Source organism: Notolabrus celidotus, chromosome 17, assembly GCF_009762535.1.
Source record: "Notolabrus celidotus isolate fNotCel1 chromosome 17, fNotCel1.pri, whole genome shotgun sequence".
NCBI classification, from domain to species: domain Eukaryota; kingdom Metazoa; phylum Chordata; class Actinopteri; order Labriformes; family Labridae; genus Notolabrus; species Notolabrus celidotus.
This window is the reverse complement of record NC_048288.1, coordinates 21792843-21812702: the sequence shown is the minus strand read 5'-3', so window position 1 is coordinate 21812702 and position 19860 is coordinate 21792843. Positions and strand designations below refer to the sequence as shown.

At 40.3% G+C, this 19860-nt stretch overlaps 1 protein-coding gene across 1 annotated transcript in view; it reads right to left on the bottom strand.

Moving 5' to 3' along the window:
• Nucleotides 1-1578: 1578 nt before the first annotated feature.
• plxdc2 (plexin domain containing 2) overlaps nt 1579-19860 on the bottom strand; it is a 126424-nt gene continuing 108142 nt past the window's right edge. The window contains exons 12-14 of the mRNA XM_034705802.1: nt 12333-12371; nt 5567-5733; nt 1579-3324 (exon numbers count right to left, since the gene is read on the bottom strand). Coding sequence (XP_034561693.1) covers nt 3205-3324; nt 5567-5733; nt 12333-12371 — 326 coding nt within the window. The 3' untranslated portion in view covers nt 1579-3204. The remainder of the gene's footprint in view (nt 3325-5566; nt 5734-12332; nt 12372-19860) is intronic.

The following is a 19860-nucleotide window of genomic DNA, read 5'->3' as shown; positions in this document are numbered from 1 at the left end:
TTTTCAAACATGTCCATTAAATTATCCTTAATAGAAAACCCCAGTTTGCTCAGGGATTGAATTTATCTACTAACGCTGACTTTGTTTCTTTCAGAGCGTAACCCTTCTAAAACCTGATTAAAGCTGCTGTTGGTAGGAATGGTGTAAAAAAAGTTACTTTTTTTCTCCTGGGTTTGGAGAAAAGGTCATAATATTCATCAGTTCTCATGGGTAAGTGGAATGATTTCAGACTATTGTGAAATCTCTGTGTTTTCCAATGCCTTTGTATCAAGCAATGTTATTATTCCCCTTGTTCCCGTTATGACGGACCAATCATAGCTAATCTCCAATCCTCTGTCCTGATTGGTTAAGGGGTGGCCCCTACTGCATCCTCTGATTGGTTATGAGTCCGGCACTATCATGACTGCACACTCTGATCTGTGTTGGGGGGCTGAGAGGAAATCTGGTTGGGAGGGATAGTGTTGACATTGGAAGTCCCTCTCTCTGAACAGATGTTTACTCTGTGACTACCAACAGCAGCTTTAATGGCTGAATGTTAGACTGAACCCTTACAGCTTCCTGCTCTGACTCCTCATACAAGAAATCTGATAATAGTAACAAGTTTAATTTGCTTTGAATTTCTGGCTAATTTTGCACTGCACAGCTGCTACTGTAGTAAGCAAGCTAGTTAGTCAGACATGAGAGTGATTAGCGATTATGTCAGGCCAGGTATCACACTGAATAATCCCTTCTTTGAATCTTTATTGTGCAGTTAGAGTTAAAGATATGTTGAACAAAAGGCGTTTTTCCACCTCAGGAACTTTACCCTGGAACTAGGGACTTTACCCCTGAACTACGTGCTTTTCAACCAGAGGAACCAGGGTCTAAATTTAGTTCAGGGGTAGATAATCTCCCCACTGATAAGCCCCTGCATGGGGGGTAGTATTTTTCAAAGGTTCTGGGACTTTCGGTTTAACGTTACAGTGTTTGTGGAGTTTACACAGTTGTTGAAACACAGAGGGAGTTCCTGGGAATGCATACTAGTTTAGTTATTCATTAAGATTTCAAAATATTATTAAATATAATATTTAATATAATATTTCTGGCCTGATTTGCACAATGTACCCGGGACTTCAGCCCGCAGTGGAAATGCAGACAACAATGGAGGCACAGGAACCTTTTAGTTCAGGGGAAAGTAGTTCTGGGGGCTAAAAGACCCCGGAACTCTTGGTCGAAATGCATCTCCAAACTCCCCAAAACACAAACCACTAGCAGCAGTTAGGCTGCTAGCTTGTTGTGGGGCAATAAGCTCCAACTAGACAGTCACTCTCGGGAGGAGAGATTTGGAGAGCAGTCTTGTATGTGTAGAAGTTTTGTGGCTAAAAAAAATCAACACTATCAGCTGTAAAATAATGGAGCTACACTGAATTTGTGGTGGATGGTTGTGTGGTCCCTGATGGGAGGCTGAGGTAAAAACTTGAAAATGCATCTCACTTAAATGCAGATTAGTCTTTGGTTTCAATGTGATAAGGACAATGTTTAAGTTAAAAAAAAATCCAGATGATTATTATTTGGATGTATTTTGGGTATCAGACTGAACAGATGTCATATTGCACACTTTATTTTTCAGTAGAATTCCAGGAAATGGATCGTCTCTTAAATGAGTCTACAATCATTGGTGTGAAAACATAATTGTGTCATGACAGAATATATTTAACAGTGAGAATAATGAGGATTTAAATGTAATCAGTCAGAAGCCTTGTGTATTGATTGGTGACAGTAATGATTTGAACAGTATTCACATTTGAGTAAAAAAAGTAGAGAAAAAAGGCCACTCATCAAAAAATAACAATTTCTGTACTATAATGTTCATTTAAAAAAAATGTTTGCCATGAATTACCTGAATCTGCAAATGTTTTGGCCTTGGTATATACATTAATGTGTCGACACGGATGAGCCAGTCATAGCATTAACACATACTAGCTAATGGTTATGCTGGCAACATACTGTAAAAGGAAACCACACTGTAAAATCAAGGAAAACTCCAACCATACCACACAAACCGTAACCCCACACCTCAGATTTGTATCATCAAGAATCTACTGTGCAGAGCCAGCTCAAACATACGCAGGAGGATATCCAAACACTACTGTACTCATATGCATTCACACAAACATAAAGAATCACTTACACTTTAGAAAATAAATTCAGCATACGCACTCACAAGCGCCTGTCTTGTCATTCTGCATTAGTACAACATGTCAAATGAGAGAATCAATTGTGCTTGGAAAATAATGTGCAAACTCTCGTCAGGGACAAAATGGCACAGCAGTCATGAAAAAAACTGCAAAAGTTATAAAAAGAAAATCAAAGCAATCAAAGGAACAAAAAAGAGCAGAGTGTGCCCATCACCCAGAACAAGAAAAACTGAGAAAATCTCAGGAAACAAACATCTCACTCTTCATTTTCAGGAAACGAAACCTACCAAACATCCCAATTTTATTCTACACCCATACTGAATTTGCAGAATTTTCTTTCATTGATCAATCAGAGTGACGGGAGTTCAGCTGGCGTCATATCGCACAGCTGCAGCCTCTCTGCAGAGCGGGGCAGTGGAAAAGTCAATTAAGCCTGCTATGGCGCTGAAAAGCAATACGGATGGTCTCTAAAGATTAATGTGCCAACCCCTGTGAGAAGGACGAAGAGAAGTAAAAGAAGTGAAAACCTGATGGATATAAAGGCCTATACAGGATAACCCCACCGACATTGAAGAGGAATTCTCTGTTCACATACTCTGTATTGTTTCTTAAAATATATATTGTATATTTCACCACCTCGGATACACCAGTATCCAGTCAAGGCGGTCAGACTGTACAATCCCCTCCCTCGCAACATGATAGCAGCCATTCAAAACTTAAGCAACGCTGATTGAGTCGATGACATCAGCGCTGTCCCTCCTATCCCCTTGAGGTCAGTCCCTGGTCAACAGAACAGCTGAACAGCGGGCGCGTCAGGGATCAGTTTTCAGGCTTTTCTCACACCCTCATATCCTTGTTGCTCTATCTGAAGTCTAATCTTGCGCTCAATGGGCCGATTCAACAGTCGTCACGAGTTTTTGTGTACACTGAGCTTCCTCCGTCAATATCAGATCCTGGAGGTTTCCTCGTGAGACGTCCAGGAGGGAGGAGGGGGGGGCTGCGAGGGATGCAGACGCCCCCTCCTCCCTCAGCACTGCTCAGACTCGATGAAGCCCTCCTTCTCCTGCCCGACCGGCTCCACCTCTGCGTACGCCGGGTGGCCCGATCCCCGGCGAAACTTCATGGCTGGCCACCTGCTGGGGCGTCTCTGTAAAGGTGGACAGGAGAGGACATGAGTGAGGACAGTGTTAAGGATAAAGGTCAGAGGTCATGAGGTTTTTCGTTCGGGACCTGAGCAGAGTTAGTTCTCTGAATCACTTCCTTTTTCGCTTTACTTGGAGAGTCTGAATTTCTAGTGAGTAAACTACACTCTCTGAAGTGACTTCTAAAAAGTATGGCTCACAAGTGATCCCCACAAGAAGGGAGCCTAGCTTCACACACCACTGAGCCACACTATTTGATGTGACATGATCCTTCACTGTGGTAAACGAGCTTAATGTAGATTATTTATATTAAGCATTCCTGGTACCGGGGATACTCTGATCATATGTGTATTAACCCCACAGCTATAAATAGTCCCAAAGTCGCCCTGTCTGGCCACATTTTGGTATCATTCACTAAACGACACAGTGCCCAGAAGTTTAAGGAAACTATAAAGCTTTTAGAAGTCAGAGAGGACTGAGAGACCAACAACTTGTGTGGTCTTTTCTTGAAATTTGTAGACAGTGATTTTTAAATATAAACTTTTAAGCTTGGTGTGATAAATATTTCCCATTGACTGGTTTACATGAAGTACAGATAAAAAATCACTTCAGGGAGTGAAATCAACACAAGGAAGTCTCTTTGACTGACAATGACCTTTAAAACTGAAACTGAGAACGACTTTGAACATGTTTAGTTTCTAAAATATCTTTGAACTTCACTTGTATTACACTCTGCAAACAGCACCTGCCTCTCACCCAGGGGAATTCAATTTCTCTTAATAAGACAGACTGTGCACAGAGTTTCATCATCCCCCTCTGAATGTCTTTATGCATATTTATGAGTCAGGTATTAAAGGATGAGACTCACTGAGCTGCTGTGTTTTTGAACAGATAGATGTTCTTGCCTTTACATTGGAATCACCTTTAGGTCTGGGTGGGATGAGTTTTATTGAACACTAGGGGTAAGTATTGGCAAGAACGATAGTATCACAACATATCACAATATCACAATATTGTGATATATTGCGATATCCTACACAGTTACCTAGGAAAAAAATTGAGATTGTGTATATGTAAATCACACAATATTACTCAAAATTGAAAGGACAAATTAAGTCAAAACTATTAGATTGAAAACAACATTTCCACTGTGCAATACTGAAGTTGTATTTTAGTTCCAACTCAGCTAAAATATGAATATTTATTTTTACAAAAAAATCGATATTAAGAGTTGAAATATAGATATTATATCAGAGGACAAAGTATCGTGATATATTGCTTTATCAATATTTTTCACACCTCTAAAGGACACAGTCACAACAACTGTGATGTGGAGGGATAAAAGTCTGCATTTTATAGAGAATTAAATAGTAAATACAGTTTATTGCATTAAATAGCAACAAACATTATCAAGGTCTTGATTTCCAAAATGCTACATTTTGAAAATCTGCACAATTCTTCATTCAACATATCAAATAGACATAAGACTCATGTTTTCTAAATGCACAAGCTGACTACCTGTCCTCATTGTGTTGTTCAAAATAAATAGGAATGGTCTGAAACATGTGATTCCAGCTAATGCCCCCCATTATTCAAGAACTCAACATTCCAGAAGCCTCCTCCACGGTTGCCATTTCTAAAAAGTTGTGTTGCTTTTTTTAAAATGACAAATTTCCTCCATTTAAGGAGATTCACCAACTGATGATATCACAGTTTGAGCAAATCTTGTGTTGATCTCTCTGAATTCTCATTGGACTTTTTGAACAGCCCGTACAGAGCAGCCTGCAGTCTCATCCTGGGATTATTCCAACACGCTTACCTCGCAATTCAAAGCTATGCCCACGTTTAGTATTGACTTCCAACATTTTAACTTCATATTTGTTTTTGATACCACATCTTTAAAAAAGCTAAAACATACCTAATCCTCCTACTAGTGTTCACACTGTTTGAGTAGTTTGCTTTAAATGAATAATTCAGTTTGTAATAAAGAAATCTCATCACAATATCCATTCAGTACCAGTTCTGGTGCTACAGATGATCTTACATTGTTTTTATCAGCAGACAAAACTACACAGAGTTGCAGGTGTCAAAATTTCACCTCTGGTTGGGTGTAGAGGCTCTCCTTTATGAAAAATTACAGATGTCAATCTAAAAAGCTCCAGAGCTGCTCTTGGATTGATTACTTTGTTGAGTCAAGAATACACTTTATATCCAAATGTGATTTAACACATTAGCGTCTTCACTCACCTCAATAAGGAAGAGGCTGGCTGCAGAGGTCGGGTGATGATAGACGTACACGGTGACCAGCACGCCAGCAACCATAACGAGAACCACCAGGAGGATACCGAGGATCAGGCCGATGTGAAGTGGGTGTGTACCCGGCATTCTGTCTGCAGCGCTGTCAGCAGGCATCACTGAAAACAAAAAAACACAAAGAGAAAAGACTTTTTATGATCGCTGCTCCATACTTGTTAAAGTTATTAAAACCCTTGATACACTTCATCCGGCTTTATCTCCTTGCAACTGTAATACATCAGTAGGGTGCAGGTGGTCTGTTATCTGCATGTTTAATGTTCATGAACATGCCTAAACTGCAGACATTCTTTGGACAATACACCAAATCATGTTTTCTTGTTATCTGCAGTACATATGTTGACCATCAGGGGGCACTCATCATCCATTAGTAGCTTCCTTTCCCATGTATACATATTAGCCTTTAAGTATATTTGTTTTTAAGCTAAATAATGAGTAATGTCTATATTAACTTTCTTTTTAAAGCTTATTTTCTGTAGATTTATCCCGTTCACATTGAGATCAAACTCAAGGTGAGAGTTCAGTCAGGGTCTTTAGCACTCTGTGGCACCATCAGCCTCAACTCTGCTTTGGTATTCATGAGCATTTTCTTCCACTCCTGCAATACAAGTAATCCCAAACCAAGGTTAGGAGCATATGGTCCTGATAGGAGGCAGGAACAGGCCTATATAGATGCAGATAAAGAGTGCAATCGTCCAGTCTTGTCAATGCAAACAGAAGAGGCTATTTACAGTGACTACATAACAAGTCTGTCTTTCACTGAGTCTTGGAAGGCATCAGTCATCTTTGAAGTGCTCAGATACACGGTGGAGCGTCAAAGTCGACCCAGCAGGTGTTTTCACAGAGAGTTCTTTTGAAGATGAAGGGAATGTCCTTTGAGCTAATATCTGTTTTTATCTAAGGAGGTACTATTTCACAACACTAAGAACAAGAGGAACTTCACGAGCTATTTGTCGGCAGGAAAAAAACCACATCTGATAAAAAATAATATAGCAATACACAAAGGGAAAGAGTGCTCTGAGATTTAAAGCAGGTTCAGCCCAGATCTATCAACAGATTTCATCTTCTCTGCCCCTCTGTCAACCTCCTCCTGGGCTCCTCCCTGCCTTTAATTAGCAGCTACAGTCACCACCGAGCCTGTCAGCCAACCAGCCGCCCCCCCCAGGCTCCCTGCCTCATTGATTTCCAGCTCACAGAATAACCGGGTGGTAATCAAACCTGTCCAATGAATGTGGGCAGTCACTGTGAATGTGTGCTTGTTTTATCCAGTATAATGTGTGCACCTCTAACCTCAAAATTCAAGAGAGAAAACACAGATCGCTTGTCATACTGAAACATCATTCATCCACGTCTCAAAAGTAACAAACTAAAAGAAGAACGTTCTCCCCTCTTGCCAAAATCCAGCAAAAGAAATCTCCCTCAAAAGCTTTTCCTCTTGTTTTTCAGTCAGAGCTACAGAGCCCAAGAGCATCTCCAGGTCAGCTTGAAGCTCAAACAATGCGACAGGCTGTTAGTCTCAGGTGTCAGTAGGTTAGCAGGGGGCATGAGATGGACAAGGATGGACAAGACACAATGAGAAGCTAACAGCTAAATAAGCAGCAGGATGCCAGTGCAGGTGAGTCTGCCCCAGATCCCTGGAGGAGCTCTGAGACTGTTGGTTTCATCTGGACTCTCATGAGGAGTGCGTTTAAACCAATAAGAGGGCAGAACCACAGTCTATAAAGTATAATTTATGCAGTGTTGAGGTCTGCAAAGCTATTATTTGCCCATCATCAAAATGGATACAAATAAGGATAGATTCAAATCTATTCAACACAATTTGTATCGGGATATTATCTTTAAACAGTAGAAGGCGCAATCTGCATTATACTCAGCTTGTTCAACATCATTAAGTCTCTTGCGCAGCTCTCTGGTCACTCGCTGAGAGGAGGTGTTTTAAGTTTAAAGCATGTTTCGATGTGAATCAGCTGACTGCATGCAGCAGAGACGCTCAGCTGGGGGCTGCAGCTGAGTGACAGGTCTCCACCATAGACTGTATAAAATATGGACGTAGTATCCGTGACGCCACCCATCTGTTCCTAAGAGCTGTTTTGAAGCAAATCAACGCAGCAGCCATATTGGTAATGCGGAACTCAACTCGGCAGAGTGTGACGTAGTGTGAGTCTCTTAGCCAATGGCTGTGTGTTCCCGACCGGGAGTCAAGTCAGTCATGTCCTTATTTGGGCAAAACTCATAATCTTAATATCTTCTTAACAATCACGTTAGAAAAAAATGAACCCCCCGTACAATGTGTGCCATTACAGAGATTAGCGTTGTAGGGCGAAGCCGTTTTTTGAACCAGGCTGTAAACATGTTTATTAATGCTGCAAAGATCGTCTTTTTCCCATTCATATCTATGTGGTTTCCGGTGTTTCTGCAGCCAGCCTCAAGCGGATTTTTGATGTATTGCAGTTTATATCACTTCCGCATTGGCTTCATCGTTTGAGACCGGAGTTTGCCGCTTGGTCTCCACAAGTGCTTTTTTTCACCGCCGCCGGACTGATTCTGACCCGGTACTGAAAAAAAGTGTGCAGTGGTTTTATTTGAGTTACAACACACCTTAAAATTTTAAAAAGGATTACTTTGTTTAAAGAAATATAAAAGCAGGGGCGCTGGTGGCCTAGCAGTCTAAACGCCATACATACAGAGGCTACAGTCCTTGTCGCAGAGGTCGCCGGTTTAATTCCTGGCAGGTCGACCATTTCCTGCATGTCTTTCCCCCCAAAAAAGGCCAAAAATATAACTTAAAAAAAAAAAAGATATAAAAGAAAACAAATATATTGCAACTGTCCATACCTGAGAATTAAAATAAAATAATAGTTATTTCAATTTTGAGTTCAATCCAGTTTTCTTGAAAATCTTTAGAGAATCGTGAGTGAATCGTATCATGAACCAAATATCGGGATTCAAATCGAATCGAGTGTATCGTTACATCCCTAGTTGGCTGTCCTTCTAGCATCTTAGTCAGGCCATATGTTAGTAAAGTAATGCTTGGAGCCAAATGTTAACATCATATATAGCCTGCTTGCATTGATAATGTTAACATGCTGATGACAATTTACAACATTCAACATTTCAACATTCAGATCCGAGGTAACCAATTCAAGCTGTACATGAAAATGTAAAGTCTGAATGCACAGGACCGGACTTGAGTAAAGGAAGTGCTCTGGTTTCCGTTTGTAGTACATTTGTTGTCTGTGTAGTACTGACCAATCACATCAGCAGGCTTTGGTGCGTGCAGGAAAAAACGTCCTTATGGGGAGCAAAAGCAGGCATAAAGTAAGCTGCAGTTATGACTTCCCACCCAGCTTTCATTAGCATTGATTTAGTAACAATCTAGAACGTACAACGTCACCCATCTGTTTCTGAAGCGCTGTTTTGAGGCCAATCGTCGGCGGCAGCCATATTGATGCTGTCGAGTTGTGACGTAAAGAGGCGGGCTTTGAGCCTCCTAGCCAACAGCTACAGTGTTCCCGCCTGTCAATCAAGTCAGCTGTGCCTCTCATTGGAAGACTCGTAATCTCAATATATTCGAAATTGCCGCGTTACAAAACAATTCACCCCCCGTACAGTGTTTGCCGATCGAGACATGAGCTATCAAGACTACACTGGTCTTTTGCACCAGGCTGTAAACATGTTTATTTCTGCTGTAAAGATCGTCTTTTTTTAATTGGTGTGTATGTGACTTCTGGTACTTCTGGTACTTCTGGAGCCAGCCTCAAGCGGATCCTTGATGAACTGCAGTTTTTAGCACTTCCGCATCGGAGTCATATTTTTAGACTGGAGGTTGCCGCTTGCGTACAACATAGATATCTACATGCAAGTGCTACTAAAAATACATGCTAAAGCAAAACATTTGCACTTGAGCAGCTTCCTGGAATGCATCAGCAACAATCGATATGATGTCCATTTAAAAAATCAAGGGAAAAAGGAGCAGATTTGACGAAGCTTGCATGTTTATTTTTCCACAAATCTACTTCATGATGTTGTTATTTCGATAAACTGAAAGTCCATCTGTTCGAGTTAATCGCAATACATTGGTTTCTTTTTCAGGTTCATAACACTGAAGGCAGCCCGAGTGGAGCCTCTGTGTAACTTACTATTTACAGTGAAACTGAGACTCCCCTAAAAAAAAGAGAAATAAACTTGTGGGGATGATGAGAAATTGATTATGGAAATGTTTGGTACTATTTGTCATCATGATACGTCATCTTCTGCCAACTGTCTCCCATTCATTCTCCATTAGCTTTGTTTGTATGACCTCTAAAACCAAAGAAACCATGTACAGTACCACACTAATGGACAGCAGAGCTCCTCCACAGCAGTAAATACATCAGAGCTTTTAATACAAGGACAAATGAGCCAAGTTCTTCTTCCTTTAGCTATACATCAGTGCTAACAGAAGAGCTGATCGACTAATGGGGTTTTTAGAAACTAACAATACCACTAAAGCAGGCTCATAACTCAGACTCTTTGTAAAAGGACTCTGAAGGGTGGTGTTGTTGGGTTAAAACTCCAGGAAAAGGGCATTTTGTGTCTGTTATTCCTCATCTCAGCACTTACTGTAGGTGTAATGGCCTCAACATTTTCTACCAGGGCAACATTTTAAAGTTACGGCTTATTTTAGTACTGAACATGTGGAAGAATCGGGCATCTTGTCAAACATGCTCTGAATCCACTTTGACAACTCTCTGGTAAATGAAACCTGTGTGTCAGGTATTGTATAGGTTAAACTTTGTGTGTGTAATGAAGACTTACAAGAATCAATTCAACCTTTATATGTCTTCTCCTCTCAGCATGGTAATCTCTGTGCCTGCCTCACACTTACTGTTCATCCTGAATAACATTATAGCCAGGTATGTGTGTGGAAAAAAAGGTTAGAGGCATGAAAAGGAGAGATATCATCACAGCTTGAGAAGCCAGCCCCAGAGTGCCAAGTGATGCAGCGTTTGTGTAATGGAGGTATGATAGAAGAGGCTGATTTCCATTTCCTCACAAGCAGGAAATGAAACGAATAGAGATTGAAGTAATTTCAGAGTTTGGATGGTTTGCATCTATTAGCAGCTAAAGCATGTGGCATTTAGTTGAAGAGGAATGCTGAGTTCTCATTGCTGTAGCATATTTAGTAAGCATGGGGCCTTGAAATTATGTGATACTTTTCTCGTTCATTAAACTAGAAGGCTACTTTGTTTTTTCTTTCTCTTTGGTGTCATTAATATTTAAACTCTTCTGTCCCAGTTCAGGGTTCACCTCTGCTGCGCTCTACCTCAATGCCACGCCCAACTCATCAGCCAACTCTGCTCACCTGTGCATGCAGCTGCGTCCAATCTCCAATCATAGCAGTATATAAGCCTCCCCTACTCACTCACTTTGTCACATCACACGAGACTCTCCACTACTCTCTCTTGGACTGATTCCCTGTTGCAGACCCTGCCGGCCTAGTTTTAATCCCAGAATCTGCCCTCTCCCCTTGGCTGTTTGGAGTTTCCAGTGCTTAAGTTACACAGTGAGTTTTCCTGCTCACTTAAATGTAGTTTCCCGTGGCTCAGACTCTCTTCTTGTTGCTACACTTGACAGTGTGTGAGCATCCTATGTACACTTACCCCCTTGCTCCTCCGAGCTTAACTTCTGTCTTATCCTTGCTGGTTCATCGACTTATACTGATTGCTTGGCTGGTTGTGGACCTGCTTGCTTGACCATGTCTCCTGCCTGGTTGCCACAGTACTGTAGCATGAACTGGTGTGTGTGTGTGTGTGTGAACATCCACTTCACCTTTCTCCTAGTTCGACTCATGCACCCTGAGCCTCGGTCCAAGAGACTCTCAATGGCTCAAGCTCCTATCTAAACTGAACTTGGTGATTATCCCCCTGCCTGTTGTAATGCCTGAATTAAAAGCCAAGGTCCCTTCTCTCTGGTGTTTGTATTTGGTTCAACAGACAATCAGTTTTAACTGCTTCCAATGACTAAAAGACTCCTGTTGTTTTTCTCTTTTGCTGCAGCGATCAGGGTGAATGTTGGTCATTATCTCACACTGGGTTTCATCATTTTCCTATTTGCAATTCTTATTGGTTGCAATTGTTGCACAATTGTATTCTGGAAGATGAGTTTGTACCATTTGAAAAGTCATGATTAAATACAAAAATACTCCACTCAACATGAAGAAAAGGTTTTCTCTTTCAGCTTATACGGCATGGCTTTTTCTATCATAGGTTAGGACTGTTGTACAAAATGTTGAGAGATTAAATATAATTTCCGTCTGCTCCAGTTTTAACTGTCAGTTTAAAGTTTGACCAAAATCCTAGAAACGACTCCTTTCCTGGCGGATCTTGTCTAGTTTCCCTGATGCTGTATGTTTTGTTTTTTTTCAACATTTTCCGAGACTTCAGCAGTCTAAGAAGTACAGAAAATGTTTTAACTGAATTAATGTACAGCTTTCAGCATTGCCTTTACTTTCTTCTACACCAGCACAGAAAATAACTGATTGTAACTCGTTACAATCAGAGGCTGGATCAAGTTTATCATCTGATTGAGCCACACCCCCTCCGAAAGATTAAAAAAGGAAACAAACAAACACCTCTGGCAGAAAACACAGGAGGCAAACAACAGTTTATCTGCAACCATAGCAACAGCAGATAACAAATGGTGGAAGATGTGAACCTACCCTGGTTGTCTCTGAGATGCAGGGCGATCTTGGTGTCATCTGTAGACAAAGAGAGAGAGAGAGAGATGCCAGCGTCAGACATATTAATCCATATTTCTCTTTGTAGCTTGTTTTTGAAGCTCTGACAATCTAAATAATTCCCTGGAGAAATCAAGCTTTGCTCATTAGTGGCTCATTTTCCTTGCACCATGATATTTACCACACTTTAAAATTGGATTAAAAATTAATGCTTTGAATATAATGGTCCAGCATGCATAATTCAGCACCTAAAAGCTGTTTGGGGTTAACTATACATGTGAAATATGGAAATGTAGCGTGACCCAGTTCTTCTCCAAGGCTAGCAAGCGTTTACACACACCATAGGATTCACATTATGCAAATTCAGCACATTCACCAGCAGATATATTTCACTGAACTATGATATTCAAAAGAAATTTCCATTCCAATTCACAAAAAAAAGTCAATGCAGCCACATTTCAGTGTCTGAAATGAATCATTAAATGAGACATCGTACTGTAAGCGACAGCCTTAAAATTTCAGTCCCAGTCGGAGGGAGGGTCATGAATATTGATCATTGTCGCTGCTCAAGGAAAAGGGTACTAAAGTCTGCTGTAGCCATCAGGGGAACAACACATAGTGACTGTCTGGGTCTTGGTCTGTTTATTTCACACACATTAAAACAGAAAATATGCATAGCCAGCTCCAGATTTATTTTACAAGTCAGAAATGTTCAGACTGCTTTATTTTCAGTGTAAAACCGCATCTTAGTGTTGGTGTAACTTCTTGTAATAACGGCTTAGTTCTCCTCACAAACTTTGGAAATCCACTGGTTTTCCCAATGGTGAAGTTATTATGAAGGCCAATGATGGCAGTCCTCATTATGGAAATGCTGGCTCTATCATAGCTTTGGATCAATCTGAACACAGCTAGAGAGGTGATGTTGATGCAGGATTTAAGCCTCCTGGCACCTCTCTGTGAAGTCAGCCGTGCCCAATAATGCAAATGTACAGAATATCTCTCAGCTTTCATGTAATCAAAACAGATAGTAAACAACAGACAGTGTTTTTTTTTTTTTTTTTACAAATAAAGACAGGAGCTATAAAGACCAAAACTGTGTCTTGCACCAGGCTGTAAACGTGTTGTTTTCTGCTGTAAAAAAATGGGCAATTTAATAAGAGCTCCAGAGGGATTCATTGGGTTTGTCATCCAGGATCTTGAGGGTACTTGAGGAACTGCAGTTTTCTCGCTACATCATTGGCTTAATTTTCTAAAACTGAAGGTTGCCGCCTGGTTAATGAACATAAACAAAAAGTGGCCACAGGGATACTTTAGTCCATAGAGCACTGTTTAAAAAAGGGAAATTCAGATGTTTTATTGTCCCTCCCAATGTGGGTACAACTGTGTGAAAACTTTCACCGGTTAGCCTCATCTTAAAGAATAAGTATTAAGTACAAAATGCATTGGGAATATAATAACATACAATAAAATGAGAATAGTCACCTCACTGCAAAAACTCCAAACTTACCAAGTGTTTTTCTTATTTATAGTAAATAATGTCGAATTAGACTTAATATAAGTCAGAGAAATGTCTTATATCAAGATAATACAAGCCAAAAGTAATGCCTTTATTGCTTGTAATGAGTTATTTAATCTAGAAAAGTTTACTTAGCTTTGGAAATGAGGCCCAGTTATACAAAATATACAGCAATTAGAAAACACTACACAGGCAAATGAGGCAAGAAATACAAAGTAGTGAAACTCTACAAAACGAAAACATCCTCATTACCACATCATTTGGCTGCCGTTAGTATTATATATATATAACAGAAAGTCCAGATAAACTTGGGGTGACCAAGTAGAGTGTGTGTTTCTGAAAAAGACTTAACTGTTAATCACAGAAACCACAGTCAAGTTCTGTCTTTGTGAACTGGCCCCACAAAGTGTCAATAACAAATAAGAACCTCACAACCTTTGTAGAGGGAGGTATTACTGCAGGACTATTGTAAGCCAGCAAGCCACCAACCCTGCTGTCTAACACAACCTTTGACCCTGCAGCTGAAGAGACAGGGCGAGGGTTGAAACTGATCCTCTGTACGTGTCAGAGTGGAGTTTCTCTGCGTCGACTGCACTACAAATACCACAGAAAGACCTCCTGACCTCCTGCACAGTCACACACACATGAACCCAACACTTTTTTTTATTTTAGTGTCTCTGTAAGTCCTTCCACAGAGACCTGGTGCCATCTCCAGGGTTACTTGTCATGTTTTGCCTCACAGCAGGACAGTTTTCACACTCGGCCCTGAACTCACTGTATCCCCCCTCAGCACAGCAGCTCATTCAGCAGCACACCTGCAGCAGAGAGTCCGTTCAGGCGCAGCCCCTGCATCATGATTAATGGGGGTGTGATAGAGAATAAGGTCAGCTACTGAAAGTAAATGCCTTTTTCTTGTGGGAATGAAACAACGGATAAAAATATAGAAGGAGAAAATAGGGATAGTACTGTGGGAAATCACACTGAGTGTGATCCCTGCACTCTTACACGGCTAAAGAGTCCATCTCAAGTTCTTTATCAGTGGACAGATTGAAGCCTGTTCACAGCCTGGTACCAAAACAGTTTTGGCCTCTTAACTAATTTTTGTCTGAGACATTTTTTAAAAACTTGTCCATTTGTGATTACCATAAAATCTGGAATATAAGTAGCACCATATTATGAGATGTTGTTATTTGCCGTCCTCTGAAGGCAGAAAAGGCTTTCTTTAGACAGATATTAGATAGATAGATATTTGTTATTTACAAAATGTATACACTGTGTTCTTTGCTGAACACGGTGTATACAGCTGTGTGGCTCTTTCTGAACCATCCTTCATCTGCCATGTGGAGTTTGCAATCCTGCTAGCTACTGGTACTATAGTTGCCTGCTGTAGTATATGAGCTCAGCATTACAAGATCTATTACAATCATTACAGCTCATGTCGATGATGAGGCTTTAGGTAGATTTTGACATCATCTAGGTGAAATGTGTCATATAGCTTAATATACCATACAATTTGCTGAATAAGAGTTATTCATGATTAGGCATAAAAAAGGAGGCATGGCTGATTTGATTGACAGGTAGGCACAACTGTTTGCCAGGCTTTTTGCCCTTTTTTGGAAGTTAGGTTAAAGCTGGGGTTGGTAGTCACGTAAAACTAGCATGAATTTGAATGTAGCATTTCCTCAGGACTCCGTCGAACCCCGCCACCCCCTCTCCTTGGAGTTCCTCCAAAACGACGCCCCCGCTCACATGCACGAGCGCCACTGATTCGCGACCATATGATCGTGACTGATTCAAAACCGGTCCTCAGCACATCGTTTGTGTTTTGCACTACGTCAACTCATGTCTCACTCAGCGGTAAGAAAACACCAAAATATCATAGTGAAAGTTAAAAACACAAACAAACATGAAATGTATGCGCAGAACGCGGGCAGAACGGCAGGACGGGATTTGATTGGTTCCATAATTTGGCTCCTGATGGCACGGATTGGTTGGTTTTTCCCAGGTTTACTCCGGCTGTAGATAGCAGCTTTTTTTGGCTATTGTTTAGGAACACATTATGTATTGATTGCCATCACAACATAAAGATCATTTTAACCATTATAACAAAGTTTATCTAAATCTGACTACCAACCCCAGCTTTAAGTCAGCATTTCCAATATGGCTTTAACAGGCTTTATAACACCTCTTTGGAAACCAATGGGTGATATCACAGAGACTAGCCATGCCTATACAGTCTATTATCTTCTTAAAAGTCAAATTTTCAAACTTATCTTTGAGGATGAAGGTATGAAAAACCTCTGAGTACTTTTAATGGCACTTTTGACGACTGTAGTTTAAACATATTTTGGACTGATAGAAGGAATAGAGAACAAAGTGAGGTATTAGAAAAGATGAGAAAACATGGACATAATCAAATATTGTGTATTTACCAAACTTCTGAAGTTAGTTTTGTATGCTTTATACAGTAACCTTAAGTTAATGCACAAATTCATAGGCTTGAGGTCAAAGCCTCTACTGAGAAGGTCCATGCTGAAAGACCTTAAAGATGGATTATTTATAGTCAAGACATTAACTTATATGCTTCTTTCAAGTCATTAAAACTTTTTCTTACTTTCTCATCAGGTCCCATATTTATAGTCTTGGGAGGTCAAATCTTAGAGTATACTTTATATTTTAATCAAAGTCAAGAAGTCACATAAAATCAATACACCAACAAAAAATGGTTCCTACTCAGACGTGTGGTCTGTGTCGCCAGAGTCTGATATACAGCTTATTCTGCTTCTCAATAACGAAGCAATAGTATGAACCTTCAGCTGAAAAAAGCTCCCTGACAAATGCATTATTTCTTTCTGTTTGAGGAATGTTTGTAACAGGTGTTTGGGAAAAACACTGAGTTTTTTAAGATAAATCCACATACTGAGCTCTGAAAAATCAAGGTCTGGCTGAGAAATGGAGAAAAGACGGCGGGTGAGGTGCTGGTTTAACAGACGTCTTTACTTTGACAGTCCTGTGAGCAATGTGAGATTTAGATTCTTTTTTTGGATGGACAATGACGGTTTTCTTGACATGAGCCTGGATTTGAGTTTTGTCAGGTCCCCAGTTAAAGCTGATTGTCCTTCAAAGGCTCACCTACTATCATGAAACCATTCATGCAGTAGATGTCTGCAATGACAGGCTGTCATTCATGTCAGTGAGCTGTTTGTCTATCATGCATGAATGGAGACACACACATATTATTGTGCATTATTTCAATAACACAATCTTTTCATTGATGACCGTAGGTGAGTGGCTTCATTATCTTGTAATTTAACACCGCAAGTCCAGATCTGATTGAGACTAAACGTCTGTCTGCTTAAATAAGTTTATACAAAGCCATAAAAAGGGAAATGTGGAGCCATAAATCTAGCCGACTCATCATAACTTCTACATCTCCGGGGACAAGAGGAAGAAAATAGAAGTAAACAAACTTTAAAGGACACCTTGGCCATTTTCCTGTGTCCTCTCGGCAGAAGTCTGCAGTCTGCTTCTTTCAGAGAGGATTTGCATTAGATCGCTGTGAGATTATGCAGCTGTATGGTCCGGGTTAGCCTCCTGCTGGGGTGCAGCGAATCATGTGCTCAATATTTCACACTGCAATATCAAAGGTGCATGACCCTCTCCGACTTTGATGGGAATAGTGTCAGTGAGAGGAGCTGATGTTACTGTTATATGTCCTACTTGAACTCTTATTCACTCTGGATTAAAACATCACAGAAGCATTGAAGGAACATTTTGAACTTTTGTCCAAAACAAGCTCTTTTAATGATAACGTCTCTCCTCAGATTGTCGTCACATTTGATGGATATGTTTGTTTCATTTTCATCAGTTGACAGATAAAAGTATAACGCTGGCGTTGTTGTCCATCTCTCATTACTTTCAAACCATTTACTCTTCTCTTTAGTCTTTGGCTGTTAGAGGAAGCCAAATTGTTCCTTATAAAAATGCAAACTGTAATAAAGCATCATACATGTATGTTACATTTAAAACAAATGCTGCCACAGATAAATACTGAATGTTTAGGAGGCTATTTTCAGCTGTGTATTCAGACACATTTTCAGCATTTATGAGTCTCTATCGCAGCAGAATGTATATTGAATTAAATGAAAACAAACTACTGTTCATGTCCCATATTTATCACCATGAAAGGATCTGACATCCGGTCTAACAGTTCACTGATTCATTGAAAGGTTTTTCATTATCCTCCGTATTAATGGAGCTCTGTGGCTAAGGAGAATAACATAAACAAGTATTTAAAACCTTATATGGTTTGGTATGTATTCTGCCACCAGGAGATGCTTTCATCTAAACATCACCTGGATGTTTCATTAGTACCCAGCTGGGAAAAGTACTTGATTCTGATTGGCCAGTACTAGGGGTTCAACAGATCACAAATGTCAGGGTTAGAATTGGATCATAGATTTGTGTCATGGATCGAACTGTTATTAGTAAATAAAGTATCATATAGCTTTTCTATTCCTCACTTAGTTGTGACTTTCATGGTAAGGCACAACAAGTCACAATACATCTCCATGCCTCCTGAATTTCCTTCACTTGACACAATGCCACATCTCCAAGCACCCAGATAAACATGAACTCCCTTTCTATTTAGAAAGTCCATCCATCCCGCTAGGGGTCACGGGGGCATGGAGCCTATCCCAGCTGGCTTCCGGCGGAGGGTACACCCTGGACAGGTCGCCAACCTATCACAGGGCCAACACAGAGAGACACACACTCACACCTACGGGCAATTTAGAGTGATCAATCAACCTGGTAAGCATGTTTTTGGACTGTGGGAGGAAGCCGGAGTACCCGGAGAGAACCCACGCATGCACGGAGAAAACATGCAAACTCCACACAGAAAGGCACCTGCCCGGCCGGGAAATTGAACCAGGAACCTTCTAGCTGTGAGGCAACAGCACTACCCACTGCACCACCGTGCAGCTATTTATTTAGAAAGTCATTCTAGCAAAAATCTAAGTACAGCAGCCTGTGATATAAAAAGCTGCATCTTTTCATTAAACAGTGTTTGTCGTCCCTGATTTAGCACATCAACATTACAAACACAAAACAGATCCTTCTGTTCCATAACAGAAGGATTCCTTTCTGTTCCTGTCTGCTGTAATCTACAAAAACAAGATTCTTCTTGTTAGGGGATATGTGAGCGTTTAGCGCTGGTGGATCTGTGAGTAGGATTAATAAACAAACTGGAGGCGTGTGTTCAGGGACTATATTTAAAATATATACTTCACAATGATACCTTCTTGTTTGAACAAACAAATGTCACTCAACCAGTGCTATGTTTTTGTCCTGTGAGTCTTTATGGGTAACCTGACTTTGAAACTGCTCTGCTTTTACTTTGTGTTTGACCAAACGATGGTTTCATTTTGCCTCCATTCACAGTTTTCTCATTAAAAATGTCATGAAATCTGACCTCAAATTATAAATCAGACCTTTAACGAGTGAGGGAGACAAAGAAAGAATACTAATGAGAGTGAGGAACAGCTCAAACTGATTGTAAAGTCATTAATTATTGCAACATAGTCAGCGCCCACTCTAATTTCCGATTAAAACATTTAGCCTTTAAATAAGGAAAATTGCCTTCATTAGCCTTCAGAGGGAGAGACTAAAAGCTTCACAGTTAACCTAAACATTAATGAGGAGAATAAAAGCAGGATGATAATATTTTTGACATCTCCAGGAATCTATTATCCAATTTTAGGAATGACAAATTTAGGAAACCAACGATTTGTGATGAGTTTAACAACATGATCACAGGTTTGTGCATCTATTTTAAACTGCTTGGTTCTAATCTGCATTGTTAAAAAGTTGGTACAAACGCAGCTGCTGTGCATTGCTTCACTGCCCGCCATCTGGTATGAATTTTTTTTATAGCTTAAGTGGTGAGCTTCAGATCATATTTATGCCTCCTCCAAAACAGAGAAGTATCTTCTG